The 24,286-nt window shown below is 41.4% G+C and overlaps 2 protein-coding genes across 7 annotated transcripts in view; one reads left to right on the forward strand and one right to left on the reverse strand.

The window, feature by feature from the left end:
- PAK3 (p21 (RAC1) activated kinase 3) overlaps positions 1 to 24,286 on the forward strand; it is a 247,338-nt gene that overhangs the window by 63,947 nt on the left and 159,105 nt on the right. For all 6 annotated transcript variants that reach the window (XM_080624605.1, XM_080624607.1, XM_080624610.1 and 3 more), the window contains one exon: positions 8,157 to 8,290. The gene's annotated coding sequence lies outside the window, so the exon portion shown is untranslated. The remainder of the gene's footprint in view (positions 1 to 8,156; positions 8,291 to 24,286) is intronic.
- CHRDL1 (chordin like 1) overlaps positions 3,845 to 24,286 on the reverse strand; it is a gene marked incomplete at both ends in the record, with an annotated part of 32,984 nt that continues 12,542 nt past the window's right edge. The window contains 8 exons of the mRNA XM_080624612.1: positions 3,845 to 3,975; positions 5,194 to 5,283; positions 6,407 to 6,574; positions 8,053 to 8,247; positions 11,538 to 11,712; positions 12,925 to 12,992; positions 13,581 to 13,674; positions 14,676 to 14,821. Coding sequence (XP_080480738.1) covers positions 3,845 to 3,975; positions 5,194 to 5,283; positions 6,407 to 6,574; positions 8,053 to 8,247; positions 11,538 to 11,712; positions 12,925 to 12,992; positions 13,581 to 13,674; positions 14,676 to 14,821 — 1,067 coding nt within the window. The remainder of the gene's footprint in view (positions 3,976 to 5,193; positions 5,284 to 6,406; positions 6,575 to 8,052; positions 8,248 to 11,537; positions 11,713 to 12,924; positions 12,993 to 13,580; positions 13,675 to 14,675; positions 14,822 to 24,286) is intronic.

The raw sequence follows: 24,286 nt of genomic DNA on the forward strand, positions 1-24,286 counted from the left end.
GACTTTCAGACTGCAACTACTAGGAAGTCTAATGTTCTCGTATAGTTTGGCTTGGAGAAGGGGGCTCTTACAGGAGGAGAGTGGAGCAGAGGAGGTTTGCATGCCTAGGGTATGTCCCCATGGAAGGGATTTTTGTAACAGATGTCTTGCTAAAATAAAAAGATGGCTAAGACAAACATGCAGGTTGTGATGAAATAACAGAAAACTGATGTCATGAAGAATTTCCAGAGATATCTTGAATTTCACATTTGATGTACTTACTGATTCAGAGTGATTTACCGTGGAACCACTTTGAACAATCATCTTTCCCAAGGCTGATACTCTCCATTTTAGTTACACTGTTAGCTGTGTGGGAGTTAATGCTTTACACTCTTATGTTTCTAAAGACCATCTCTTTTTAGTCATTAGCACAGATTAATTCCATCATCATTTTCCCAATTATTTTGAGCTTCAGAGTATGTATTGCTCAGAAGGCAGCATATCCTGTATTCTTCTCTCAGTTGTCAATGCTCAATTTCTTCTTTAGTTGGTTTCCATATAGAGATGTCAGTGCTTTGATTTTCAAAATTCGTCATCCTGGGTAGGTAAAAGCTGAATTAAACTGGCTATTTCCCAAAGGTCAAATAAGTCTGAGCAGAAAATCTGTCTATTGCAGGTCCTATGCTGTCTCCCCAACATCCTATTGCTGCCCTACTAAACAAGTCGTGGCTCTTGAGATTAAACAATTTAAATAAGATGATAGTTTGAGCATCCTGCTCATCCTTCTGATTTGTGTTTGAGTGAGTGCTGAAGCCTTACTTTGCACCCTGTCCAGCAGTCCAGAGTGTTCAATCTGACTCTTACCTGATAGCACAGGACCTGAACCCAGCCAGGCACATGGGTTCAGGCTTTCTCTGAGGTGGCAGCAGCGGGGCTGCAAACAGGGAACTGAAACCAAATATCTCAACCAAAGAGCATCATACACAAACCATCTCATTTTATTATCAACTTCAGGGTTTATTAATTTATCAAACCAGGCCAAAGTGATGCAACAAGTACATAAATAAGTACTGTAACAGACATACATCCCATGAAAAGCATGAAAAACACGACATTGTATTTTTGTTGTATTAAGTGACCAGAACCTGGAAAAATGCAACAGTGCATTTTACTAAATGATGCTTATGGGGTTTTTTTTTCTGCTTTTCTTACGAGAATGTTTATTATAAAATAAATACACAACCTGGATTCCGCCTGTCCTGTCACACATACAAAAAGCAGGTTGCCTTCTTCTTAAAAGTAAGAAAATACGAACACTGTACATTCCCACTTAGTGTTTTTTCACCAGCTACTGCTACAAACAAGACGATGCCCATGAGGTGAGAAGCCAACTGCTGGCCTTCCCACCAGATTGCTACAATTCCTTGGAACCTCTTCCTCACAATGTCTTCACCAAAGGAACGATCAGGTTCACTCATGACTTATTAGAAGATTTATAATGAAATTTTGCCCTTCTGCAGCACATTTCAACCCACGTAGATGCCATGTGCAGTCGGTGCTGCTTATGCCAGTTACTCTGCAGCAACCTCTGGCACTGCGAGGTCCCAGGACCTTCAGTTAGGATACACTGCACCCCTTTCAAGCAGCAGGACAGGATTTGTGGAGGCAGAGGCTCCGTGGGCTCCCGTGTAAGGTGGTGGGGCAGTTCACTTAGCTCTCCTTTTAACACAGTGATACAGGACTGGTAATGGCGGGTGCCAGCTCAGCCTGTGGAGTGGGGCTGCCGCGCCCCGCTGAGGCAGCCGAGGGGCGCCCCGGACCGGAGCTGGCCGGTTCCCGCCGGTTCCAGCGGCCCCACAGCGGGCAGCGCTGAGCCCCTCAGCGGGGCTGGAGGAGCCGCAGGAAGGTGGATTTAGGGAAGGGCAGAGCGCTGCTGGGCAGTGAGGGGAAAGTGTGAGGAACAGCCCCGGGACACCGAGGCTGGGCAGGAAGAGGGAGCTGAGAGTCTCCGGTGGCCATGGAGGGAGCTTGAGGGATCTCCCCGCAGCCCATGGAGGCTTGGAAAGAGACTCCCATGGTTCTCACTGATACCAGGTAAGAGTATTTCGTTCTTGCAATCCATGCTGTTGCTGGTGGAGCTCCTTTTTCGTGTTTTCCTATTCTGCAGTGTTATGTACCTGTTATGTTGAGGGCTTGGTAGGGAGGGAAGTGTTCCTAAATATCTGCTCTGTCCAGGCCTAGGGACATTGGGGTGGTTATACACAGGCAAGATTGCTAAGGAACTGAGATCACCACATGTGTATTCTCCTAATTCCCTTCAGCTTTTCCTTTCTCTTCATGTCTGTTCTCCTCACTTGCTCCTTGTTGGGAAGTCCTGCGTTAGCTGCAGGCCCGCACTGCAGAGGGAGGTTGCTGAGCTTTGTTGCTTCAGACAGGGATCCCCTCAGGATGGGGAAGCTGTGCCTGAAAGGGGCTCTCCCACACCTTCATCCCTTTGGATGTGGGTACACCCTGGCGTGCTGGCACTGGCAGGGTGACAAACCTCAAAATCCTTGCTATCACTGTTGATTTCATTCCGTGTGAAGACCCAGCCCCTGAGTCAGACCATTTCCATAAAGCTTTGCTTCCTAGTGTGTGTTTGAACAGCAGTATTCCCATCTGCTTGTGGGGTAGAAAATGGGAGCACAAGCAGGCAGACTCACTTGCTTTTCAGGATTTAATCCAGCATGGCAGACACAAAGCAGTGCAGATGAGAGGCACCTTTCTTACATGCACAACAGACATGCTACAGTACCTTAAACAGGACCTCTCAGATTTGTTTTTCACAAAGGTAACAGTCTCCACAGAGCTGCTGTGTTCTGAAGGGCTGCTGTGGCTGTTTGGTGTTTGTCATGGGAAAAACCTGTCCTTGAAGCGTGTGAGAATGGAGAGGTCACCCTCAGGAAAATGCAGAAGATTGAGTTTGTAGCCGATCAGAACCAATAAATTAAGCACTGTGGTAACTTTTAAGGAGTTACTAATCGGCAGGTTTAACCCGCTAGGTGTTTTGAAAGTGCTCCCAAGTACTTCACCACCTTCTGCCGTGTCACTTTAGAAGGCAGTTTATCAGCCAAGCCTGTGTGTTAATAGGGCCCAGAAGAATGAAGTTGTTAGGGCTGTGATAGGGAGCTGACACTTCACATTTTTATAGAGAACTGGGTGGAGGAAGCAATGAAAGCCACTTAAAAGTGAACATTTGCTCAAATTGCTACAAAAATACAGTGATTGCCACTAACACCTGCTGTTCGGTTTATGGACTCAGTTTGCTCAACTACAAGACATCATCCCAAAGGCAGGCTGCTTAGGAGTTTGTTAGTTTAAATCGGGTTTTTTATGTCTCCAACGCAAGTATTGTATCACTTGTATTTTTCCTCCACTACTAAAATAATCCATGAGTCATTTCAACACCAGAAATGGTATAAATTCAGCACAGGCAATACTGCTCTCCATAGCTCCTGCACATTTATTAGGTGTCTTTCTTTTCATTAGTTTGAATAAGTTTCCAAATAATAATAATAATAAAAACGTTCTGTTTTCTCTTTTTAACTTGTAAAGAAATGCAACTCTGGGAGAGTACAGTCTCTCTTTCTCCTTCCCCCACCAGTAACACAGAGCCTCCTAGTCTTTTGGAGGAGATATTTAAACGGTTGACACAGACCACTACACATAAAGCAGCAAATTTGCTGTGCATGATGTGAATAATTACTGCATTATAGTTTTGGTTTTTAGGGCAACTGTTGACTTAAGCAAAATAAGCCTGCAGACCAGCTGCAGATCCCAAGTTTTCATAAGTTTTCTTGTGTTTTTCCCTCCAGTGCTGTCTCCCTTAACAGTGACCCTTTTCAGACTTCTCAAGGTACAAAACCTTTACCAGATCCTCGAGCTCAGTCCTGCACACTCTGCTTTCACACATTTGGCTGATCTGAGCTTCTCCCTCGCTAAATATTTTCCACTGGCCTGAAAAGAAAAACACAAAGGAGACAGATACTTAGAAAAGGGCACAGGGATCTTCGAAGACATTTACAAGTGCTCTCCAGACCAACTGATTCACAATGGTCAAAGAGAGAATGTCCAGTCCTCCCATGGAAAATATTCAAAGTATCTTACAATATTCCATGCAAAATAACTTTGTTAAAAATAATAAACAAAGACCAGAATATTATTCCTTTCTTTAATTAAGTAGTACCTTAAGTTGATCTATTATTCAACTATTTAGGATGTTGGATACTCTGCTTTATGACAGAGTGATGTGAGGATTTAACTCTGAAGAGAAACCAAAATATTTGAAAGTTGGGAAGCAACAAGTCCAAGTGTTTTATGCACTGTGTGAACTCTGCCTACCCGTGTGTAATGCAGACTGTGTTTGCTGGATATTCATATTTCTGTACACTTTTTTCTAATGTGAACAGAAATGCCTGTTGTCGTGGTAACTACAATACTGTGGTATAGACAACAAAGACAAGCTTATGGAAGGCTGACAGCAAAAATTAGGAAACTTTTTACATGAAAAGGGGTCTGCTTCTCACTAAGCCGGTATTATCAAGGGTATATGATTCCTGGGAAAAAGACTTCTTTACCCAATTAGAGACCTCAGCAAAAATGACAACTTGTAATGCAAAAGCACTGGGAATTAAAAATGCCTCTACTCAGCTATCAAATTAGGTGTCATATCCCAAGTTGGATAAAATAGAAAAAAGAAACTGAATCAAGAGTGACAAAAGCATTACATGTCCTTTCAATAAACAGATTTTAATAATGAAGATACTGTTAAGAACATAGGAGAGGCTTGCTTCAAACACAACATACATGTATATCAGAGAACTCTTTAAAACATCTCTGATTTTTTCCCTTCTGAATGACTTTGTAAAAAATTGGGGTAACTTGAATTGTTACTTAAATCCAGATTGTGCTGCTGTGCTGATGTCAGTCATATTTCTGCCTTGAGGCATTATGGGCAGAAACCAGCTTATTTATATTTTAACAAAATACAGGAGACTAAGACAGCATGAACATGAACTACTGCTGTATGTATCTATATGTTAAATGGCTGTATTTTCATTATTTAAACTTATAAATGTTGGAGCCATGTTCTGGTACATCTGTTTGTGTTGAATAAATCTCGAGGCTATGTTTATGTGGAGAATAGAAACCTGAAGGGGTCAGAATTTTACTTACTAGGGGTTGTCCTTGTTATCTGCTTGAAGTAAGGAAGTTCTTCAAATTCTGTCTTGGACACTTTTTCAACATAGAAGTGACGCAGAATGCCTTCAGCAAAGACATGAGAAATGCACGTTACTGGAAGTGTGCCTGTTGTTCTAAACCTGGGTTGTTGTCCCGCCTATATGTAGAATTACTGCCATGTTGAGCTGCCCTGAGAAATAATCCTTACCAATTACATGGATTTTCAGCCTATTCTTTATTCTGTTTGCTGCCCCCTTGGTTTTTTGCTACTTCCCTGTAAATCCTTCTATGGATTTATGATTGGAGAGAGTTTGTGAGGGGTGTGAGAATTAGCCAATTCTTTTCCAACACAGCTGAACCCCTCCTTATTATGGGTAAATGTAAGATTACAGCAGAAGCCAAAATCCCAGCATTTTGGAGAAAACCAGCATAATTTTGCAGTCAGATACCATTTTGCATGTCATGACCTAGCAGGCAACATCACTATCAAATCAGAGGCTTTGCGGCTTCTAGAACACACAGTAGTTATTAACCATCTGATCGTCTGACTTCTTTTCCGCTCACACTTTGGGCTTGGCTTTGTGCTTTAAAGTATATTCTAGAGATTTATTGTTTCCATGTAAAGGTCTATACGAGGGTTTCCTATGAGGATCACATGCTTTTTTGCTTTAAGTACATTAAGTAGACAGGCTATTCAGGAGGCAGAAGAGAATTCTTACTGTACTAAAAGTTCAGGATTTGCAGAATTTGGGCTTCTGAATGCTCTTCTGTTTTGTTCTAATTGCCAGTTAGTCTAGTAAAAGATGCTGCTTCCATCCTTATACAGGTTTTGTCCATATTCTAGACCATCACTAAGGCATCAGATAAGGCAGACTGATTTTAATGCAGAGCTTTTCGGTCCATCCTAAATAAGAACCTCTTGGCACGTGGTTCAAACCCTGCTATCTATTTCTCTGCAATAAATTACACAGGGTATTTTTGACAACCTGTTTGTCACTGTGCTTTTGCTCTCAGTGAAGGGTAGGAGTCTGCACAAGTAGAGCTTTGTGTGTTATTAATGGGTTTTGTACAGCAGAACTTGAGGATGTTGGAAGTGCTGTAACTGCAATATCCTGAATAGCCAGAACAGTCTGAGGATGCTTCAACTTATCCTGGGAAATTAATGGAGGATGATACACTCTTTAAAGAAAGAACGTGCTTCGCTCACCTTTTCTAATTGTCCACACATGTATTTCTATTTGAGGTGGCTTTTCAGTTTCTACTGCAATTTTTCTGATGGTTTCTCCTTCCTCTGTGAAAATGGATTCATAGACGGGAAATGTCTCCTTCCCACAGAAGTAATCTTTGTTGTCAAAGGTTTGACTTGGTACTTCTTCTGTTTAAAAAAAGCCCAAAACACATAATTCAGTTGTAATCAAGTCCTTCAGAACTTACTTGGCAAACAGGAAATAAGCTGTGTAAAACCATGTGGTCTGTGAGACTCCTCACAATTTTTGAACCTGTTGTCCACTTTTCAAGCATATTTGAAATAATGGCGGAAGTCTCAGAGGCAATAGAATAACTAAATGAAAACTGGTGAAGAGACCTGCATTAATGTTTTGGTGAGGAAAAGGGCAGGTAGAACCTACATGGTTTGTGTTCTGCTTGGCCAGTGCAAGCCTGTGCTAGCCACAGTGCACATTATCTCCTGCTCACCTGGTAAAGTCGTAGAGCATAAGGAGAAATTGGAATTGTTCTGTTGGTAACTGGGAGTTGGACAGGAATGCAAGAGAAATGATGCAATTCAGACACTCAGACTGCAGTTTGTGGAAAAACCTAACAATGAATACATCACACAGAGCAGACAGACTGCAGGAAGAGGTTCAGCTTTCTTAAAAAACGGCACGTAGAATTGCAAAGAAAAAGACAGTAACTTTCTTTTTGCTGTTAAGTTTTCTATTAAAGCCAGGTTTTGCTGACCATTCTCATAGCAAATAAGCCAAATAAAAGCTGTGATTCACAAATATCCAAAAGATCTAGATAATACATCTCCTGCCTGCCTACTGATCTTCCCCAGTAAGCAAAGAAAATGGGAAGTGTGCATTCTCTGAAGGATTTCTGTACATGACAGAACAACTCATTTCCTCAGAGCATTTCCATCCAGTGTATCACCAAACAAACATAGAAATGGGCCATACAAATGAGAAAAGTTTAAAGGCACCAAAGGGAACTGGACACTCCTTTACCACTTGTGTCAAATGGAATGCGGCTGGTAGACCGTCAGCAGGTTTATATTAGCAGGTTTTTAACAAGTTGTCAGCACTGATTTTCGTAAGTAATGTCTACATAAGTTCAGTCATTAGCGCATCATAGAAACAATGCTAAAACTATGGTAAGTTAAGGATTAAGTTATGTAACTGACAGCAACCAATTTCTAATTGGGAGTTTTGAATCTTTCTGGTACGTTTTAACAAGCAGGAAGGATAATGATCCCCATGCAAATTTATAAGCTAGAAAAAATGATGTGAAGGTTCTGTGGGCACTGCAGTGGGGGAAGGATGGGAGAGTCTTTTGACAATAATGAACTTTCTGTGTACCTCTCTGTAATAGTCTCTTCAGAAATGGACCTCAGGGAGTTGTGCTACCAGTGAAGAGAAAGGCAGGGACTAATCAGAACAAATGTGCCTTCAGCAGCAAGCCCCCCATTTGAGGACCAGCAGCTCTGCCTGTCTGACATTGAGACCTTGGCACACACATGAGAACAGTGGGCACTGCTATCGCTGTTTACATCAGGTCTTATTGTGACCAGAAGGCTTGAGCCAAGGCCCTTAACATGCACGGCAAAAAGGTGGTCTGTGATCAACTTTGTTTTACCTGGACAGACTTTACAGCATTTTCCTTCTACTTTCTGAGGGTATTTGCAGGGATATTGTTCTGGACAGTGAATTTTCTTACATTCTTGTTTGGTGATGTTGCAGGTGCACAACACACACTCTACGATTCCGAAGGCTCGGAGATTAGGATGCCAAGATTCACCATGTGAATATGTTTTGCCATTTGAAACACACACTACAAAAGAAGAGAAAAGGAAAAAAAAGTACAACTGGAAAAGGTACATTCCTTGGCTATGTCTCTGAATATTCATTTGATTCATTCATATTTGTTTAAAGCAGTGTCTCTGTACATCATTTGTTAGTGTTTCTTGCCCATTTCTCTGGTTGCTGACTTTTGAGTTTTGCTGCTTTAAATAAGTCTGGGCCTATCATCACCCTTTTCTGAGCAGTTTTGCCTTGATTCCATCTCTGCTGACACTAGTGTTCATCACCATTTTGAGGAGAACAGTGAAGATGGCTGAATCAAGTATTTAAGTAGCTCCTCTCCAGTGCAGACGTTTCAGTTGTGCATCATTAACCTGCTTATAAAACTTACTCCTCCTTCCCCTCCTAATCTCAGCCATCACACAGGACACAGCCTGCCACATTGGTTCTGGCTTCTAGAATTGAATCTGCAGATGACAGGATCATGACATTTGCTACTGAGTCACCTGTACAGCTTTTCTAGCCATTAACTCAACACGGCTTCTGTAGTGAGAGCCGTGCTGTCAGCAGGATGAGTTAATACAACCTTTCATTACTTTTGCATGAGAGTTCCTGCCACACAAGACACAGACCAAAGCAAGGGAATGTTGCAAAATAAAGTTTTGTGTCCTTTATGGAAATATATGCGTCTATAGATATAGAGAGTTTTGGAATCACAAGAAGACACTAACATGAAAGGATTTATATGGTACTGAAATTTCATCCCAATAGCATCTAAGCACCTCAGAATATTTATTCATCAGTGCCCCTGAGAGACAGAGAAATACAGCTGACACCAGGAGAGTGGAAAAATCCATGCTTGGTGGAAGCCAGTCTGGGTCACTCGGCAGTTAATGGGAATTATATCACTTTACACCATGTTTGCATTTGTCCTATAAACCTTACTTGTTTCTTTTTCAATATTTTATAAACACAAAGAAAAATGCAAACTAATCCTAACAAGGTGAAAGAAAGGGCACTGCCTCATTTCTAAAAGCAACTGAAGTGAAGCTGGGGTATGTTGTAAATATTTCCAATTCTTCTAATATGCCATCATTTCTATTAATGCTTTTATTTGTAAAATATGTTCCTATTTTGCCTGTAACTTTCAAAAGCAATTTAATTTTTATCTGTAATCTGAAATTTACATCTAACTGGTAACAGATGTGACCAACTGGCTTAAACTTTACTGAGTTACTGAGATTTATGGGGAGTATTTTTTGCAATATATTGTCTTTCATGGGGTTATGCTATCATTTGGCTTATAATTTGCCACTTTTTAACTCTTTCTTAAGACATGTCTTTGTTTAGAGATAGGAAACAGTTTAGTTTCTCAAATAAAAGCAAATAAAAGTGTTATCTGTATACTAAGAACATGGAAGAAAAATAACTGAGAAAATCGGTAAGTACTCAGCTGCTCAGCAGGCCTCTTACATGCTTAAATATCATATTATTAGTTATATCTCTGCTGATGTAGATGTTTTTTCCCCAGCTTCTCCAGATCCTTTATGGACATAAAGGTTTCATGATTTCACCCTCACAGGGTGATTTTGACATTATGTCCATATGTATTCTCTCTGGTTTAGGGTTTCTTTAGCACAGAACAGTTAAATAATTACTCTGAGGTGGCAGACGAAGCTTCCAGTAAAAGCCAAAATATGGCAAATAACTTCGAATTCCCTGATGCCCTGTCTTCAGTGCTCTTCATGTTAGAATGATAAATCTGTATCCATATTACTGCACAGTATTGGCTTGTCAGGAGAGTCGTGTGTTTATTGTTTAACTTGTTGAAATGCATCTCAAGGGGCATGTGCATTAATTAATGAAACACTTCTTAATTGCACAAGGACAAAAGAAAATACATGGTCAGCATTTCTGTTCCCAGCATGGGCATTTCTCAGGCACTTTCCAGGCAGTGAGCGTCTGAAGTTGCGGCAGTTCCTATATACTGCACCCAGAAATATGCTGCTCATCTGTATGCTCTTTATTTGCCAAAACAAATCAGTTAGAAATTGCTTTGATGATGTCTTCATGTGTGAATTACATGTCAAAGATACTGCACTGCACGGAGATTCCTGCTCCTAGACTCAGCGTAAAACACTGGCATGATCTGAATGTTTTTTCATGCTTGTTCAGGTGGATAATAAAGATCCTATGGCCAACATTCCTTCTGTTAGTTAATACCTTAAAAGATTAGTTGGCCCTAATACAAGGGCCTTTAACTCTTCGTGGGTAGTTTCTCAGTGCACACTGACTGGTATGCTCTTCTGAACATGTGTTTTCACAGCTATTTCTTTTATGGTTTCTTAGGCCTGTTCCTGCAGACCTCTGTTCACTGAGGGGCACCACTGTGGGAACTGAGCATCGCACCCTTTTTATTGTACAAAACCTCCTGTCCTACTAACTGGTGAATTGACCTTTTCCCTCTATTTTTGTCCTTCTTGTAATGCAGCAGGAATATGGCTGAGTCATGTTTGGATGAGGTTTGCCATATGGGCTCGAAGGTCTGCTGTCCCCATAATGTTATATGTCCTGTATTGTCTTATCAGGAGGCACTAAAGGATTCTTAGAGTGAGATTGATTATCTTAGTTAACTTTGCCTCTTTACAGCTCAGGCATCCAGTACAGGCTAATTGCCTACTCTGCCTCTAGTGTTAGTCTTGCAGGATGCAAAGCACCCCTTGCATCCCACTGTCTCAGGCAAGTAGCTTCATGGGTGGGAAGTCATGCAAGTGCCTTTCTTGAGAATAATTTGCTAAGCCTTGGAAGCAGAAAACCTCTTGATTCTAAGGCAGAACTTTATGGTCTGAGATTTATGGGCCAGTTTAAACAGACAGTGCTTATAGCCAGTAAAGTTACAAAATAAGAGACGGTGTAAAGAAAATAGGACAAATAATTTCCTACTGGGAAGTCAGTTTGTGAACATGTTAATGAATCTGAAGGCATTGTGGTGTCTTCTATGGCACAAAGCACTCACTTCCCTGGCAGCCGCTGCATGTGTTGTCAGAATTATGTGGCACAGTCCTACGAGGTATTTCAGAGAGCAACACAAGTGTGGTGCCTTTGCAGAGTGATATGCACTGCTGTCTGGAGGCACAACTGGTCTCAGTCAAGAGCTGATTTCATACCCTTAATAGCTTACTTCTTTTTGCCTCCCTGATTTGTGTTGGGTCTGTGCAAATTGCCACTGTATATCCTGCTGTATACTTTGAGAACTGTTTCTGAGCTACAGATGATTGATTCCTGACCCAGAGCAATACCATAAAAAGTAGTTGTCTTTACCTCGTCCGTGCTTGTGCTTGTTGTTGATGACGATTTGTACTATTGTTCCTGAAGCTTGTTGGGGATCCGGGAGGACTCCACGGTTACTCCTGGCATTGGGAAAGCGTGGAATGTTGACTACCTGCCTTGCAGAGCTGGGTGACAGGTCGTAGTGGGAGCGATGGTATGAGTGTCTCTATTTAAGAGACAGAGAGCAGGAAAGTAAATGTCTTATTCCAATGATCATGGGGAAAGAGGCTGCACTAGAAGCTTAACACAGACAATAAGTGTTGCTGCTATCATCAAACATCGTTCACACATACGCGGTTGTAACTCATCTCACAGACTGTATATGTCAGTGTAGGTGTAAGTAGGTCATCTAAAGTCCTAAATTGAGTCAATGGACAGAGAGGCAGTTTTAGAACCTGACCTGTTGGTGGAACTCTATATCATGAGGAGATGAATCACAACCCAGAAGTCCTATTTCACTCCATGTAATAAAAATGATGTTCAGAGTTAGATGCCTACTTTACTGATGCCTATGCTAAGATTAGATGAGAAGAATTGTAAGCCTGTCTAGTTTTCCTCATCACAATTACTTTCTACTGGGTCTTCAGAGGCAGGGCACGTCCAGAGTGACTGTCCAGCTTTGTGTGCTTGCAGCTTTGAACTCTGATGCAAGGCCAGTGTTAGGCTTGCACAGACTGAGCAAGGATCTGTCTTACACACTGGGAAGTCTCATTTTATTTGCAAAGAACAGTAGGAGCAATAATAGTAATGTGCAGTGTGTTTTCTAGAACAAAACCAATGGTTGTTTTCAGAAAATTATTTTCTAAAATACCCATGGGCATTAAAGAACAGTGTATTTTACAGCAGTTATTTTACAAGGCATTATTCTTCTCACTAGTCCAAAGACCTGTTAGTTCATGTATTTAAGTAATGTACCTAATGCTTAAAAACACTTCGTATTCTCTCCAAATGCTGTTACAAAAATCATCTCTTGAGAAGTAAGTTGTTAATGGATACTCTTAGCCCCACGGGCAATGAAGCACCTAAAGTAAATATATACATGTGTAAATGCCAACTGGGAAGTGTTTGCAATTATGATTTAAAAGTGATGCCTGCATAGCAAACAAAATGCTGCAGAGTTTTATTCTTTATAGAGCATATACAACAAAGACAAAATCCAGAGCCTGGAGGACCTCACGGGAGTTTATAATTCAGCATTATTCCTGAAGGCTGAGTCTATTAGGGGATTTGCCAAAGTGGAAGAAACTTATTTTGGGCTAGATTCACAGAGCCCAGGATGAAGCAGTAGACCTGTTATGATCCTTTTCTGTTCTTTCCCCAATGTACTGATGCACAGAGCACAGCAAGAATCTGTCTTTAAGTTGTAGGTAACACTTACGGCTTCCCTGTTGGCCGGCTGCCGGAAGATATCCCCGTCGGAATGTTCCCATGATAATTCTCCATCTCCTGTGTGCGAAGCAGAGCAGGAGCAGTTAGGGGGTAACTGAGCTACATCTTGGAAGATACTCAGGGGAAAATTCTCATCCATTTAAAATGGATTAATTTAAAAATTCATTTAAATTTAGTGTGGAGTGTAGAAGTGTCTGTCTTTAGTCTGACTTCATTGTACTAGATTCTGCAAAGACCAAAAGGAAGATCTCTTCCCAAACACCAAGCAAACTCAGGATGAAGATTTACTATCGGACTTATGTGGCTTAACAAGACGCTGTGTGCAAGGTGACTTCCAGCAACCATTTGCTATGTCATCTCAGGCAAAGGTGAGAGACCTTCTTGAAGCCTTGATTAACCTCGTTCTGGGGATGCACCTTTATCATCAGTGCATACTCCTCTTGTTTCAATTTAGAAACACAAAGGCAGCAAGGTTCCCCTGCTGACATTTCCCAGTGGTTTAATTTCCCAACATGCTTTGGATTGTAAGTACATGGGAAACTTGCAGATTGTGTCCTGAGGGCCAGTGCTGGTGCACAGATAGGGCCCTGGCAGGGGAAAGAGTAAATTCAGAGCCTGTCCTTTTGTGATTATGCTTGAACTTACCTCTGCAAACTGGACAGCAGGACTCCGGAACGGAAACTGGGAACGAGCAAGTTAATTTGGGACAAGTCTTCAACCCACAGTACACATTTCCTTCCTGCCAGCAGAACACAAGAATTTAAGAGGAGTCATTGATTTGCCTGGTACTGTGTATGCATTTTTTATGGATGTGCTTAAATCCAGTATGTGTGTTTCCATAAATGCCACTCTAGTATGCACAAGCAGAGTATCAGCCCAATGAAAAGTCTGAATAGCTTTGTTAGAATTTGTTGTCACACAGAGGAAGATCCCTTTCTTTAAAAAATGCAGAGGAAAATGGAAGAGGTGAAAGTGTGTAGGGACATCAACTGCAATTACTGTAGGCTGAAAATGTACCTGACATGGTTGGTACTAAATCACCCAGTGTAAATTCTTCCCCCTGCTCTCCTTCAGCTCTGTCTTCCCAATGAAGAGGAGGAAAAGCTCAGCATTAACTAAAAGTTGTAAAGTCTTTTCAGTGCTTGGCCTATTAAATTTGTAGTTAATGTAGAATATGATGATTTGATCAGAGGAGATCAGAGTTGCCAATACTTAATATGGAAGAGCTGGCTGGATTGAGAGGGATGTTTTGGTTCGGACACTGGCTCTGAGGAGTCCCTGGGTTACTGCTCAAACAGACAGGATTTGAACTGGTGACATCTCGGCTCTGTGGCCCAGTGCCAGCTGACAGCGCTGTCCACTCCCAGACTGTGGGGCTCTACTTATCGGCGCAGTCCAGATGAATTCAGTTTCAGGCATTGGCTTAGCACTGCGTTTTCCAGTCGGGTTGAAGTGAGATGTTCTGTCTATGCCAAGTAGCAGTATTTTACCTGCTGCCTCTGCACTGCAGGCTCACTTAGAGCAGATGCTCGACAGGGTAAGCTTTGTCCACAGTGTTTGAGTAAGAGGTAGCCTGGCATTTACCAGCTACTGCAGACTGGCTCTGAATACTAGGAGTTTCAGCATTAATTCTCAACTCCCAGCCTTTGCTGTGTATTGCTTATATTTCAGTGTCATGTCTTCTAGAAAGGAGAAATGAAGCACAGACAGGGCAGGGCTCTGTTGAACCATGTTACTTACTGAGCAGCTGCACTGGGCACACTGGTTTGCTTGCCTGTTTTGGAAAAGTCCCTCTGCCACAAACATTTCACCATGATGGTAGGTGGTGCCATTGTATTCACAGGATTTCCCGGTGATTTTGCTGCTTACTGAGAACAGAGAGTCTTCTGGAAGCAACAGGAAAGGAACACTTCATGCAAATATTCTTGACAACTGGCAATATCACAAATACAGGGGAGGACAAGCTTCTGTTCTCCCTCATTTCTCTTTATTATGAAAGGACAAGTTTTGTCATGCTACAAAATGTAAGTGATATTCTCATGCTGCTATTCTGCTGCATGTTAATAATTCACACTTTGAGTTGACTGTCCCAGTTTATCTTAGGATGCTGATGATCAGCTGCAAATGCACTGTTTAGCCAGCGTGTCTTGTGCTGCTGTATTTTCTCTTGCTCTGCCTGCTGTAGCACTTGGTATTAAGATAGATTGGTGCAGTTATGTGCCCACTTGTTATACATGGCTTTTTCATGCTTTGATGTTGAGGGCATTAGGTCCTGTATACAGTATCCCAGTCACTAGCACAGTCCTTGTTTTCCCCTTCTTAGTACTGGTGTCATTTTATTAATGATTTATAACGTTGTAACCTATAGAAGACTTAATTGTAGGTTAGCAGGATATGCCATAGGACATGCATCATTCCATGCCATCCACAGGCTCAAACCTTCTGGAGGAGGAGCAGGGTACTGGTGAGGAAACTACGTCAACAGAAACCATGTACTGCACAAGTGTTTGTTCCTAGTGGCCTTCACAATTCATTGCTGCTGTTGTTTTCAAAATGGGCAAAAGCTGTCAAAGGCAGACTTCAAAAGCCACCCAAAAGCTGTTTGTTCTCTGACATGCATTTTAATGTCAGATGTGCAAATGAGTGCATTTGGTTTGCAGAACTCAGTGCATATGACCAAGTGCACAAGATGGCAGTGTCAATTCAACCCTGAAACCTCCTGTTTCAACTCAAGATCACATCAAGGTCTGCACCACATGGGCTAAATTTTCTTCTAAGACATAAAGCTTTCCATACCTTATATTAAAACATCCCCTAGATTTTTTTAACTATTAGCAGTTGACAAACTGTGCAAAGGGATTATACTTCACCTATGAAATGTAAGTCACTTGACACCTATTGGGCAGCAAATCTGGCACTATACCTTTACATTCACATGAATTTAGCATCTCAGCATGGGAAAAGACATTTTGAACAAGAGCTCCATGGAAGTAACAGTGGAGTGTTTGTTCTCTGGAGCCTGAATCACTGCAGATTTCTAGGAATGCAGCTGAAAATTCATTCAGTGGGTTTAGGTTTTCACGTAAAAGAAACCTGACCTGAAAACTCAGGTTTTGCTGTAGCCCCTTTCATTATCTAGCAGATAAACCTGGGGAGGTTTTGTGTGAAACTCTGCCACCACAGAATGCACATTTTTCACCTGAGAGCTCAAGTGAAAGAGCAGTTTTCTGCTGGCATGCACTGGCATTAAACACTGACATTTAGTTTTCCATAAGAGCATATATTTAGTTACATGGGTCCATCAAATACTAATAATATTCTGAATGTCAAATCTGGCTGTGGAACATACATGTGCTACAGTATTTGAGAGTCTATGGGTCAGCAAAGAATGTTCTGCAGGAGAATTGCAGGGGAATTTAGCCACTTAGGCATTCATGCCTAACATTTCATTTCTCTTCAAGAGAAACTCCTGATATTTGCACTCCTCCTTTTGGAAGCACTAAATACATCATTATTTCAGTGCAATCAGTGAAACCTTTCCAGAATCTTACAACTAGTACAGAGCTTTGACACCACCTGTGCTTGGCATAAGAGTGCAGTGCTTGTGGCACTGGCTGTATGGTTTGCTAGTAACACATTCTTGGATGGCAAGGTGTGTGCTCTCATCAACACACATCCTTTGACAGGCGTCAGCAGAAGATTCAGATGACAAGTTCAGTGACTGCCCTATCAGGCCCAAATACTGGAAAACATGAATAAAGAGGCACTTCTCAGGACTGTGCTTATGTCACCATAGTGTCTTGGGCTTTCCCAGAGTCACCTCATTGGAAGCAGAATGAGAGATTGCCAAACCCTTAGTTACCTCCTTGCCCTTACGGCAACTGGAAGAGCAGCAAAACTGGAATTCTTTACATTTCTATGTAAATGGAAGGAGAATACAGTGGTTCTTGTCTGGATGCGAGGCCCTGTTCATGCAGCCTCTGCAGGACATGGCTGTGCCCATGTGGGATGCCAGTCCTAAAGCAATGCTTGGCCTGTGGTGTGACATTTGCAGAGACCAATACCTGAATGACTCATTGTGACTTCAGAGCATTGGATGAAGAGAATAAATTTTACTGCAGATTTACCTTGGTATATGCCACATTGCTCAGTTCATTAGGAAATCACCAAATGCCTTTAAACTGTGGCTTTTAAATAAGGGAAGGAGGATGGTGAAACTCTTATTGCTTGGAAAATGACAGTGGGAAGTTGCAGTAACTAGTTGTTTTCGTCTATATTTCTTTTAAGTCGATTATGGAAGTTGGGCCTGTAACAGCTAAATCATGACATGCAGCTCAAAACACATGGACATCTGCCTATCTTTGGAATTTGGGATAAAATTCTATTACTATTTTGAAATCTTATTTTATTAAATAATTCTAAGAAAAGTCAGTTTCAGTTACAGGGAATAAGACCATGGTTGAGGTCCTGTGCTGCACATACCTGTGCATATGATTATCCTGTAGTATATTAAATGAATGGGCCTATTTGGGTTCATAAAAGGAGGTTTAGAAGAAGTTTTCAGTTCAAGACCATATTACTGTTATTGCAAAAAAATACATACATTCATATATCAGAAACAGCATATGGGAGAGCATGACCGATGCTCTGCAAACACAGCTTCTGTCAGAAGCTGCAAGGAAGCTCTGTTTATATTGTATGTCTAAATATAACTTCTGTCTGGTGCAGTTTCTCTGTCTTTGCCAGTGTGTGACTGACTTGCTACAACTAGGCCTTGCCTTGGTTTCTTTTCTAGTGCTCTTTAAATCATGGCTAATTAGAGGAGCTCAGACTCGCTCCTGATGTCATATTCTCCTGTAGAATGTGAAATTAGAGTCATTGTGGGTTGTTTTAATAAGTGCCAGGTTTGAACTTTGAAAAGTCTTGGCATTAATATTGCTATCAGCATGCATTATCCTGTGCCTTAGTTAAGATATGTTAGAACGCAATTAATGAACTGCAAATATACTCCTTTGCTCAAAGCTGTATTTGTGAACCTTGCTTCCTAATCAGGAGTGTTCCCAAAGCTTTAGCTGGCATTTTAATGGTGCTGACTAACATTGCTTTAATTAGCTGCCTCTGGAAAGCACCAGGCAATCCATCTGTGTGAATCCTGTAATTAACCGGGTTCAATCTGAGCTCTTCTTTGTGGCATTCACAGCGTGTCAGTGGAAGCAGTGTAAGACGGAGAGGATAAGGATGTTACAGCATCAATCAAAAAGGAAGTATCCTTCTTTCTGGGCTTGGCATTTGTTCTCTGAGGGCTCAGACTTCAGTATAGAGGTTGACAGGCCATGCTTGTATTTGCCTGAAATTTCAGTGCCATCAAGGTAAGACCATGAGTTAGCAGTATGGATAGCACTGATTTATCTCAAACATTAGCATTAAGTAATGGCAGGGGGATAAGATGTGCAAGTTGGACTTCACATGACTTGATATGAACTTATCCTGGGAGTAGCTTTAAACCTTGAGCCTGGCTGAAGAAATCTTCCAGGTTTTACAAGCAGGCAACAGAATACAACTGGCTGAAAAATGGATCAGCTTCAAAAGAATTGCTTTTTAAAAAGCAAATGGAGACTATAGTAACTATGCTTGAATTCTTATATCCTTATATCCAAACATGGGATTCTGTCCAGCTTCTGCTGTCTACCTAGGCTGTTTTGCACTGGCATGCCATACACACAAGGTAAATCCTAGCCTCAGAGAAGGCAATGGAAAGGTGCCTTCAGGATTTAGCCTAGGGACTTGCTTGAACACTGTTCAAGATGAATGCTCATACTAGGAGGAACTGTTGATCTATAAAACAAGATTTGTATCAATTCAGATCTGTAGTACAGCCTGATACAAAGGTTCATTGTGACCTAGAACTGCATGTAGGTGGGGTTCACGAGCTCCTATAGTCTATTTGACAGGAGGTGTGAAGAAACAGTATGGCAAAAGTTTGCCATGAAGGGATGTTACCTTAGTGTGAAGTGCAGCATTAATGATTTCCTGACAGGCTGACAGAGTTAGGTACTGATTTAATAAACCATGGACATTTAATGGGAATATTGTGGTTCACTGGAAGCTGCTCCAGTCACACATTTTTCATGGGAACCTGCCTGGGTTCCTGATGGTCTGCCTGTGACTTGAGGTTTCCAAGGACCAAGGTTTGAGGGCATCCATACTACATTCACCAGGGCTTTCTGGCTTCTGGAGCTTTCCAGTCTCCTGGGACAAACAGATGCTGGGTCACATGGATCACAGTTTGGGAAACACCATCTTTTAGCATTTTCTCGTTACAACTCTGTTCCTTCTTGAAGTGTTATAAAAGCTTGATTCTTAGCTGCTTTGCCCCTACTTCCATATGTAGCAGAAGAGCATCAGTTATCTGCAGCCAGTCCCTGGAATAGCCTAGGCAAATTCCATGGGCAGTTCCTAATGTGTAAAACCAGGTAGCTTCTGTAAAAGTATTTATGTGCAAAGAGAATGAAAAGCAGTAACTAGGTACGAGCAAACCAGCCTTTGGGAAATGTGAAGTGACTTACTTGAGGAAGGGCTTTAGGATCCAGGCTTTAATATAGTCAATTAAGTCTTCAACTTGGATCCTTCTGGATAAAGGCAGGAGGTGCTTGTACAGTTGCTAACTAACAGTTTTAGGACACTAACTAACAAACTGTCAAAATAACCTTAGAATCAGGACAGTTATGGCATGATAAGCAGTAAAGTATTTATGATGTGACATCTGACCTTCAAGACAAGAAAAACAGTTGCTGCTGAGTGGTCCTCAGCATCATGGACAAGGAGACCAAGCATCCAAGAGTCATTATGCTCAGTTTTACTGATCTGCATCCAGTAATAGGTTGAACTGGTAATTGAGTGTCCTCCTGAAATGGAGACTGGACAGACTGGAAGAGGAAGGTGGGCAGGCAGAGCTCATGCTGCTGCTTCATCTCAGCCCCTCAGGAAGGGTCTGTGGGATTTTACTGCATCTCTGTGAGATACTTTCTTGCGCAATATTCTGGCCATTCTTGTTAGTACTTAACACTCTCACTACTGCTTATTTTAGTATTAGAACATCTGGCAAAGATCACTGGTTTAAAAAACCTACAGACTCTTGGCTTGCTGACTTAGGAACTATTTTTAAACTGCAACATTCAGAATCACCTTGTGTCATTACTGAAGAAGACAGGCTCTAACAGCAAGCAGAAACGCTCAGCCTGGCGTGGGCTTTGCAGTTTGTCTGGTTTATTAACCACCCTTATACAAACAATCAAGTGCTAAACAATATGAAATGAATCATGAGGACTAATGTCTTAAGAAACTTACCATACTGGGAACTCTTTTGCAGATAGTCTCTCTGGTCTTTTGTAAGTAAAGATGATAGATTATGCTTTCAATCCAGAGAGGATTTTATGAAACATGTTTTCTGAATCAACACAGAGCATAAGCATGTACAGACCAAGAGACTGATCTTTGGTTTGGATTGGGTTTGGAACCCTACTTACTAGACAAGCAATTGAGTAACTCTGGGATAACTGCTTGCACTGGCATCTCTCCTGCATATTCACCTGTATTCCCAGTGAGTTTTGCTCTTACTGAACACAATTGGGAGAGTTAGTTTAGTTGCAACAGGTAGTTCAAAGTTCTCTAGGCTGTCTCCTAGTGCAGGAAACTGTTGTTGGACACCAGCTACCCTGTCATCTCACACACTGCTTCTGTACAAGAAATCAGGTCACCCCAAGTTGGAACATATCATCATGTGAGGCTGTATTATTGCCTTGACATTTAAAATTGACATAAGAATTGCAGGTTAACTATTCAGAAGCAACACATAAAGAGCAATTATGAAGGTCAAAATAATCCACAATTCTTTGAAATGTGCAGACCACAAGCATTTCTAATGCCAAAGGGGAACATGACGAGTATGAGAGTACTTCCCCCTGTTTTGCTCACTGAAAATGTTATGAAAGCTGAATCAGCTCAGGTACACACTGTCCAGCACAAGCAGGCAGCACAGAGCAAGCAGATCTAATCTCTTCCAAATTCGCTTTGCAAGGGGACCTGGGTTGAACTCCTCTCTCCAACTTTAAAGCAGGATGTACCTCTTCCTGTTGCTGGAACAGACCCTGTGACAGCTAGATAAGCATGTGTAGATGTGAGGTGTTGTAGAGCTGCTCTGATTAAGAGTATCTCAACTCGCCTCCTTTCACCTCAGCAATCAGAGCACTGAGAAGTTGTAGTGAGTTCTTTGACCCCTGCTGCCTTGGTGTCCGTGTTCCAGTGGGTTCAGCCAAAGCTCTTCCCAGTCCTGGAGACATCTAAGTGCTAGTAACATTCCAAGTAAAAGATAAAGAAGCCTACCTCCAGGCAGAAATCCTCAGTGTTAGGCCTTTCCCTCTATTACACATATATAAGAAACAGCTATTCAGTATGAGACACATATTTGGAATGGAGGAGTAAATATGTGTTGATAATCTGATCCTTACAAATTCAAACCAGAGCAGCCTAAGAGTTAAAGAGGTGAGAGAAGCATCCTGCAGAAAGAGATTATGCAGCTTGCTAGAGAGTGACAGAGAGATTTTGATCATAGTTATGTTGAATAAATCTGGAACAACTCTGTTGATTGAACTAACCTTGATGTTAGTGTTCAAACCAAACTCTGTTTTTAAAATAGATTTTTAAAATAAGGATTCTTTTAGAAAAGATCCTTGTTTGTATGGAAAAAAGATCACATAAATGATACTTTTCTATTTCTATTTATGCAGTGCATTTCATGCACAAATAGCACTGCATTATATAACATGGAGCACTTGACTATTTTCCTGCAGTTCCAGTGACACTAAAGTACAGTAACAGCAGAAGGTCTTGTTTTGTACCCAGAGATTCAATTAATGCTTATCTTCTGACCCACTTGTACCAGGACAACCAGTGAAAAGCAGCACAGAGGTTGGAATCTGGATTTCCTCATTCTGCCACTGTGGTTCACTTCCCCAAAAAGGCCTTCAGTCCAGGAGATCGTTTGTGATCATATTTTGGCCACCTTAGCATGAGTGTGCCATGCTGGGGCTACGTGGTAAGAGGGGCCAAATGCAGAGGGGATAAAGAAAACAGCAAAGTCAGGGAATCTCTGTATTACAGGAAGCAAGAGATACTGTGGGACAGGTGTCATGGTGACCTGGCATAACTCGTAAGGTTTTTCCCAGAAGTTTACCAAACGTTTTTGTGGAGGCCTCTTGCATACATGTGCCCCAGAAAGGCAGGAAACCTGTCGGCACCGTCACCTCAGTTACTACATGTTCCTCACCTGCTCACAGGACAGCTTCAGGACTGGAGAACCAAACTGAGCCATCAGTTTGGTTCTGAAGCAGCTGGGTGCCATCAGCCTGTGGTGGGACAAACTGCTCTTGCAAACTGGCTGCTGCAAGGGCAAAAGCACCAGCTGCTGAGAGGGTTAATGATCTTACCCTGTCATGTCAAGAGGGGTGAAACGCAAATAATCTACTGCATTGCCAGAACTAAATCCTGATTTGTCTTACAGTTGGACTTGATGATCCTAAAGGTCTTTTCCAACCTACTTGATTCTATAATCATCTCATGAGAATACAGGAACCAGAGACAGAGAAAACCTATTACACTGTTTCAGTGCAAGGTTATCTCCTAGAGATCATCCAATATTATTTTAAATAACCTTTGTGGCTGGAGGTCACCAGGGAATTACAGCACAGCATAAGACAGCAAATGGACTTCTTTCCTATTAAAAATTCCTTTGCTTAATTTCTTCCCTCTACTTTTGTTTTTGCTCTCCATGAATGTGTCACCTCAAGGTCTGATCTGAAGTCCATTGAACTACATAGATTTGGAACCTGGCCCAAACACCTACTCTGTGTGGTACAGCATAAAGGCAGTTTCTTCTTTCATCTTCTGGGTCATATTTTAACCATACTCCTCAACATTTCTAGAGAAGGGACTATATCACAGTCAATAACTGCATCTGTTTTCATAGAAGGCTGAGTCCAAAAACTAGCCAAGCTAATAGAAATCTGTTGATTGACTACAGTAAACTATGGATCAGCCCTCAGTCCATCTACATTCAGCCTTGTCATGCATCACAGTCCAACTTATTATGAATCTATGATTTAAAGAATCATAGATGACGTGTGAAGGTCCCTTTAAAAAACAACAGAAACAGTGCGGGGATGTTGTTTCTAAAGCAGTGGCTGAGGCTGACAGTAAATTTGGATTGAAAAGTTGTGCACCATCCAAAAACTGCAAACACAAGCTCTAAACAAAATCCGTATGTGCCTCTCCGAGGTGCAGGTGTCAAAAATAATAAGCCACAAAATGCTTTACATTAAAATAACTTCAAGGGCCAGGTTAAGCTTTAAAAACGCCAGGGTAATTTCAGAGGTAATCACAACAGCCAAAGTGCATGAAACCCATTGCTTGAAGGAACTAGTAGCACCTTATCTAGACACTGTGAGCTTTCAGACAGATTCAAGGCAAAGATGTAGTTTCAGTTTAAACATTCTGTTGGTTGTTTTTTAGCTTTCTTGGGCTAAAGTCAAGCTCTTCACATTATTTTAATATATTTTTCTGCAGCTTAATTTCCTGTATTTTCTTTTATAGTGGCATAAAAAATTGCCCAGCAACTCTGAAAGAGTCATAAAACACTTTCTACATTGCTCCATTTTAATTCCTGCTCTAAGGTTGAATTATTATATGAATCTACCAGTCATTCTCCCAGCCAACAAAACAAATTGAGTAAAGCTTTGGTGCACTTTGAATCTTCTCTGAAGCGTCTCTGAAGCTCTTGAAGTTATCTTGGAAAACTTCTGAGCAGCCTATCCTATCCTGTCATGTCAGGCCAAGGAATGGAAGTTCTAAGTTTGTCATCCATGTGGGAAGATGTGTTATTTTTTCAGTGCATTTTTATCTGCAGATCATTTGCAGATAGATTGTTTGAGTTTTTATGGTCAGAAAAGCAGAATGGAAGCAGGTAGATGTCCTGAGTCTGGTTCTGATAGCAAACACTCCTTATGAAGCTGGTAACAAAGGCAAATCACAAACCAAACTGAATTATCTGAGCACACATCAGTAGGAAAAAATTAAGACTTTTCCCAAGAATCCCTCTATCATTATGTTTCCAAATCAAATTTATTTCCAAATAAACAATTTATTTGCACTATCTAACAGCTACTCATTGTTGGGACTATACACAACCCAGAACATCTTACTAATCTTTAGTGCTGTGTACATTCTGTGAGTCTTAGATGTGAAGTAACCATAAGAAAACACAGCTTTGTAATTCTGTGGTACCTCCACAGGAACCA

Source organism: Psittacula echo, assembly GCF_963264785.1.
Source record: "Psittacula echo genome assembly, chromosome: 8".
Classification (NCBI taxonomy): domain Eukaryota; kingdom Metazoa; phylum Chordata; class Aves; order Psittaciformes; family Psittacidae; genus Psittacula; species Psittacula echo.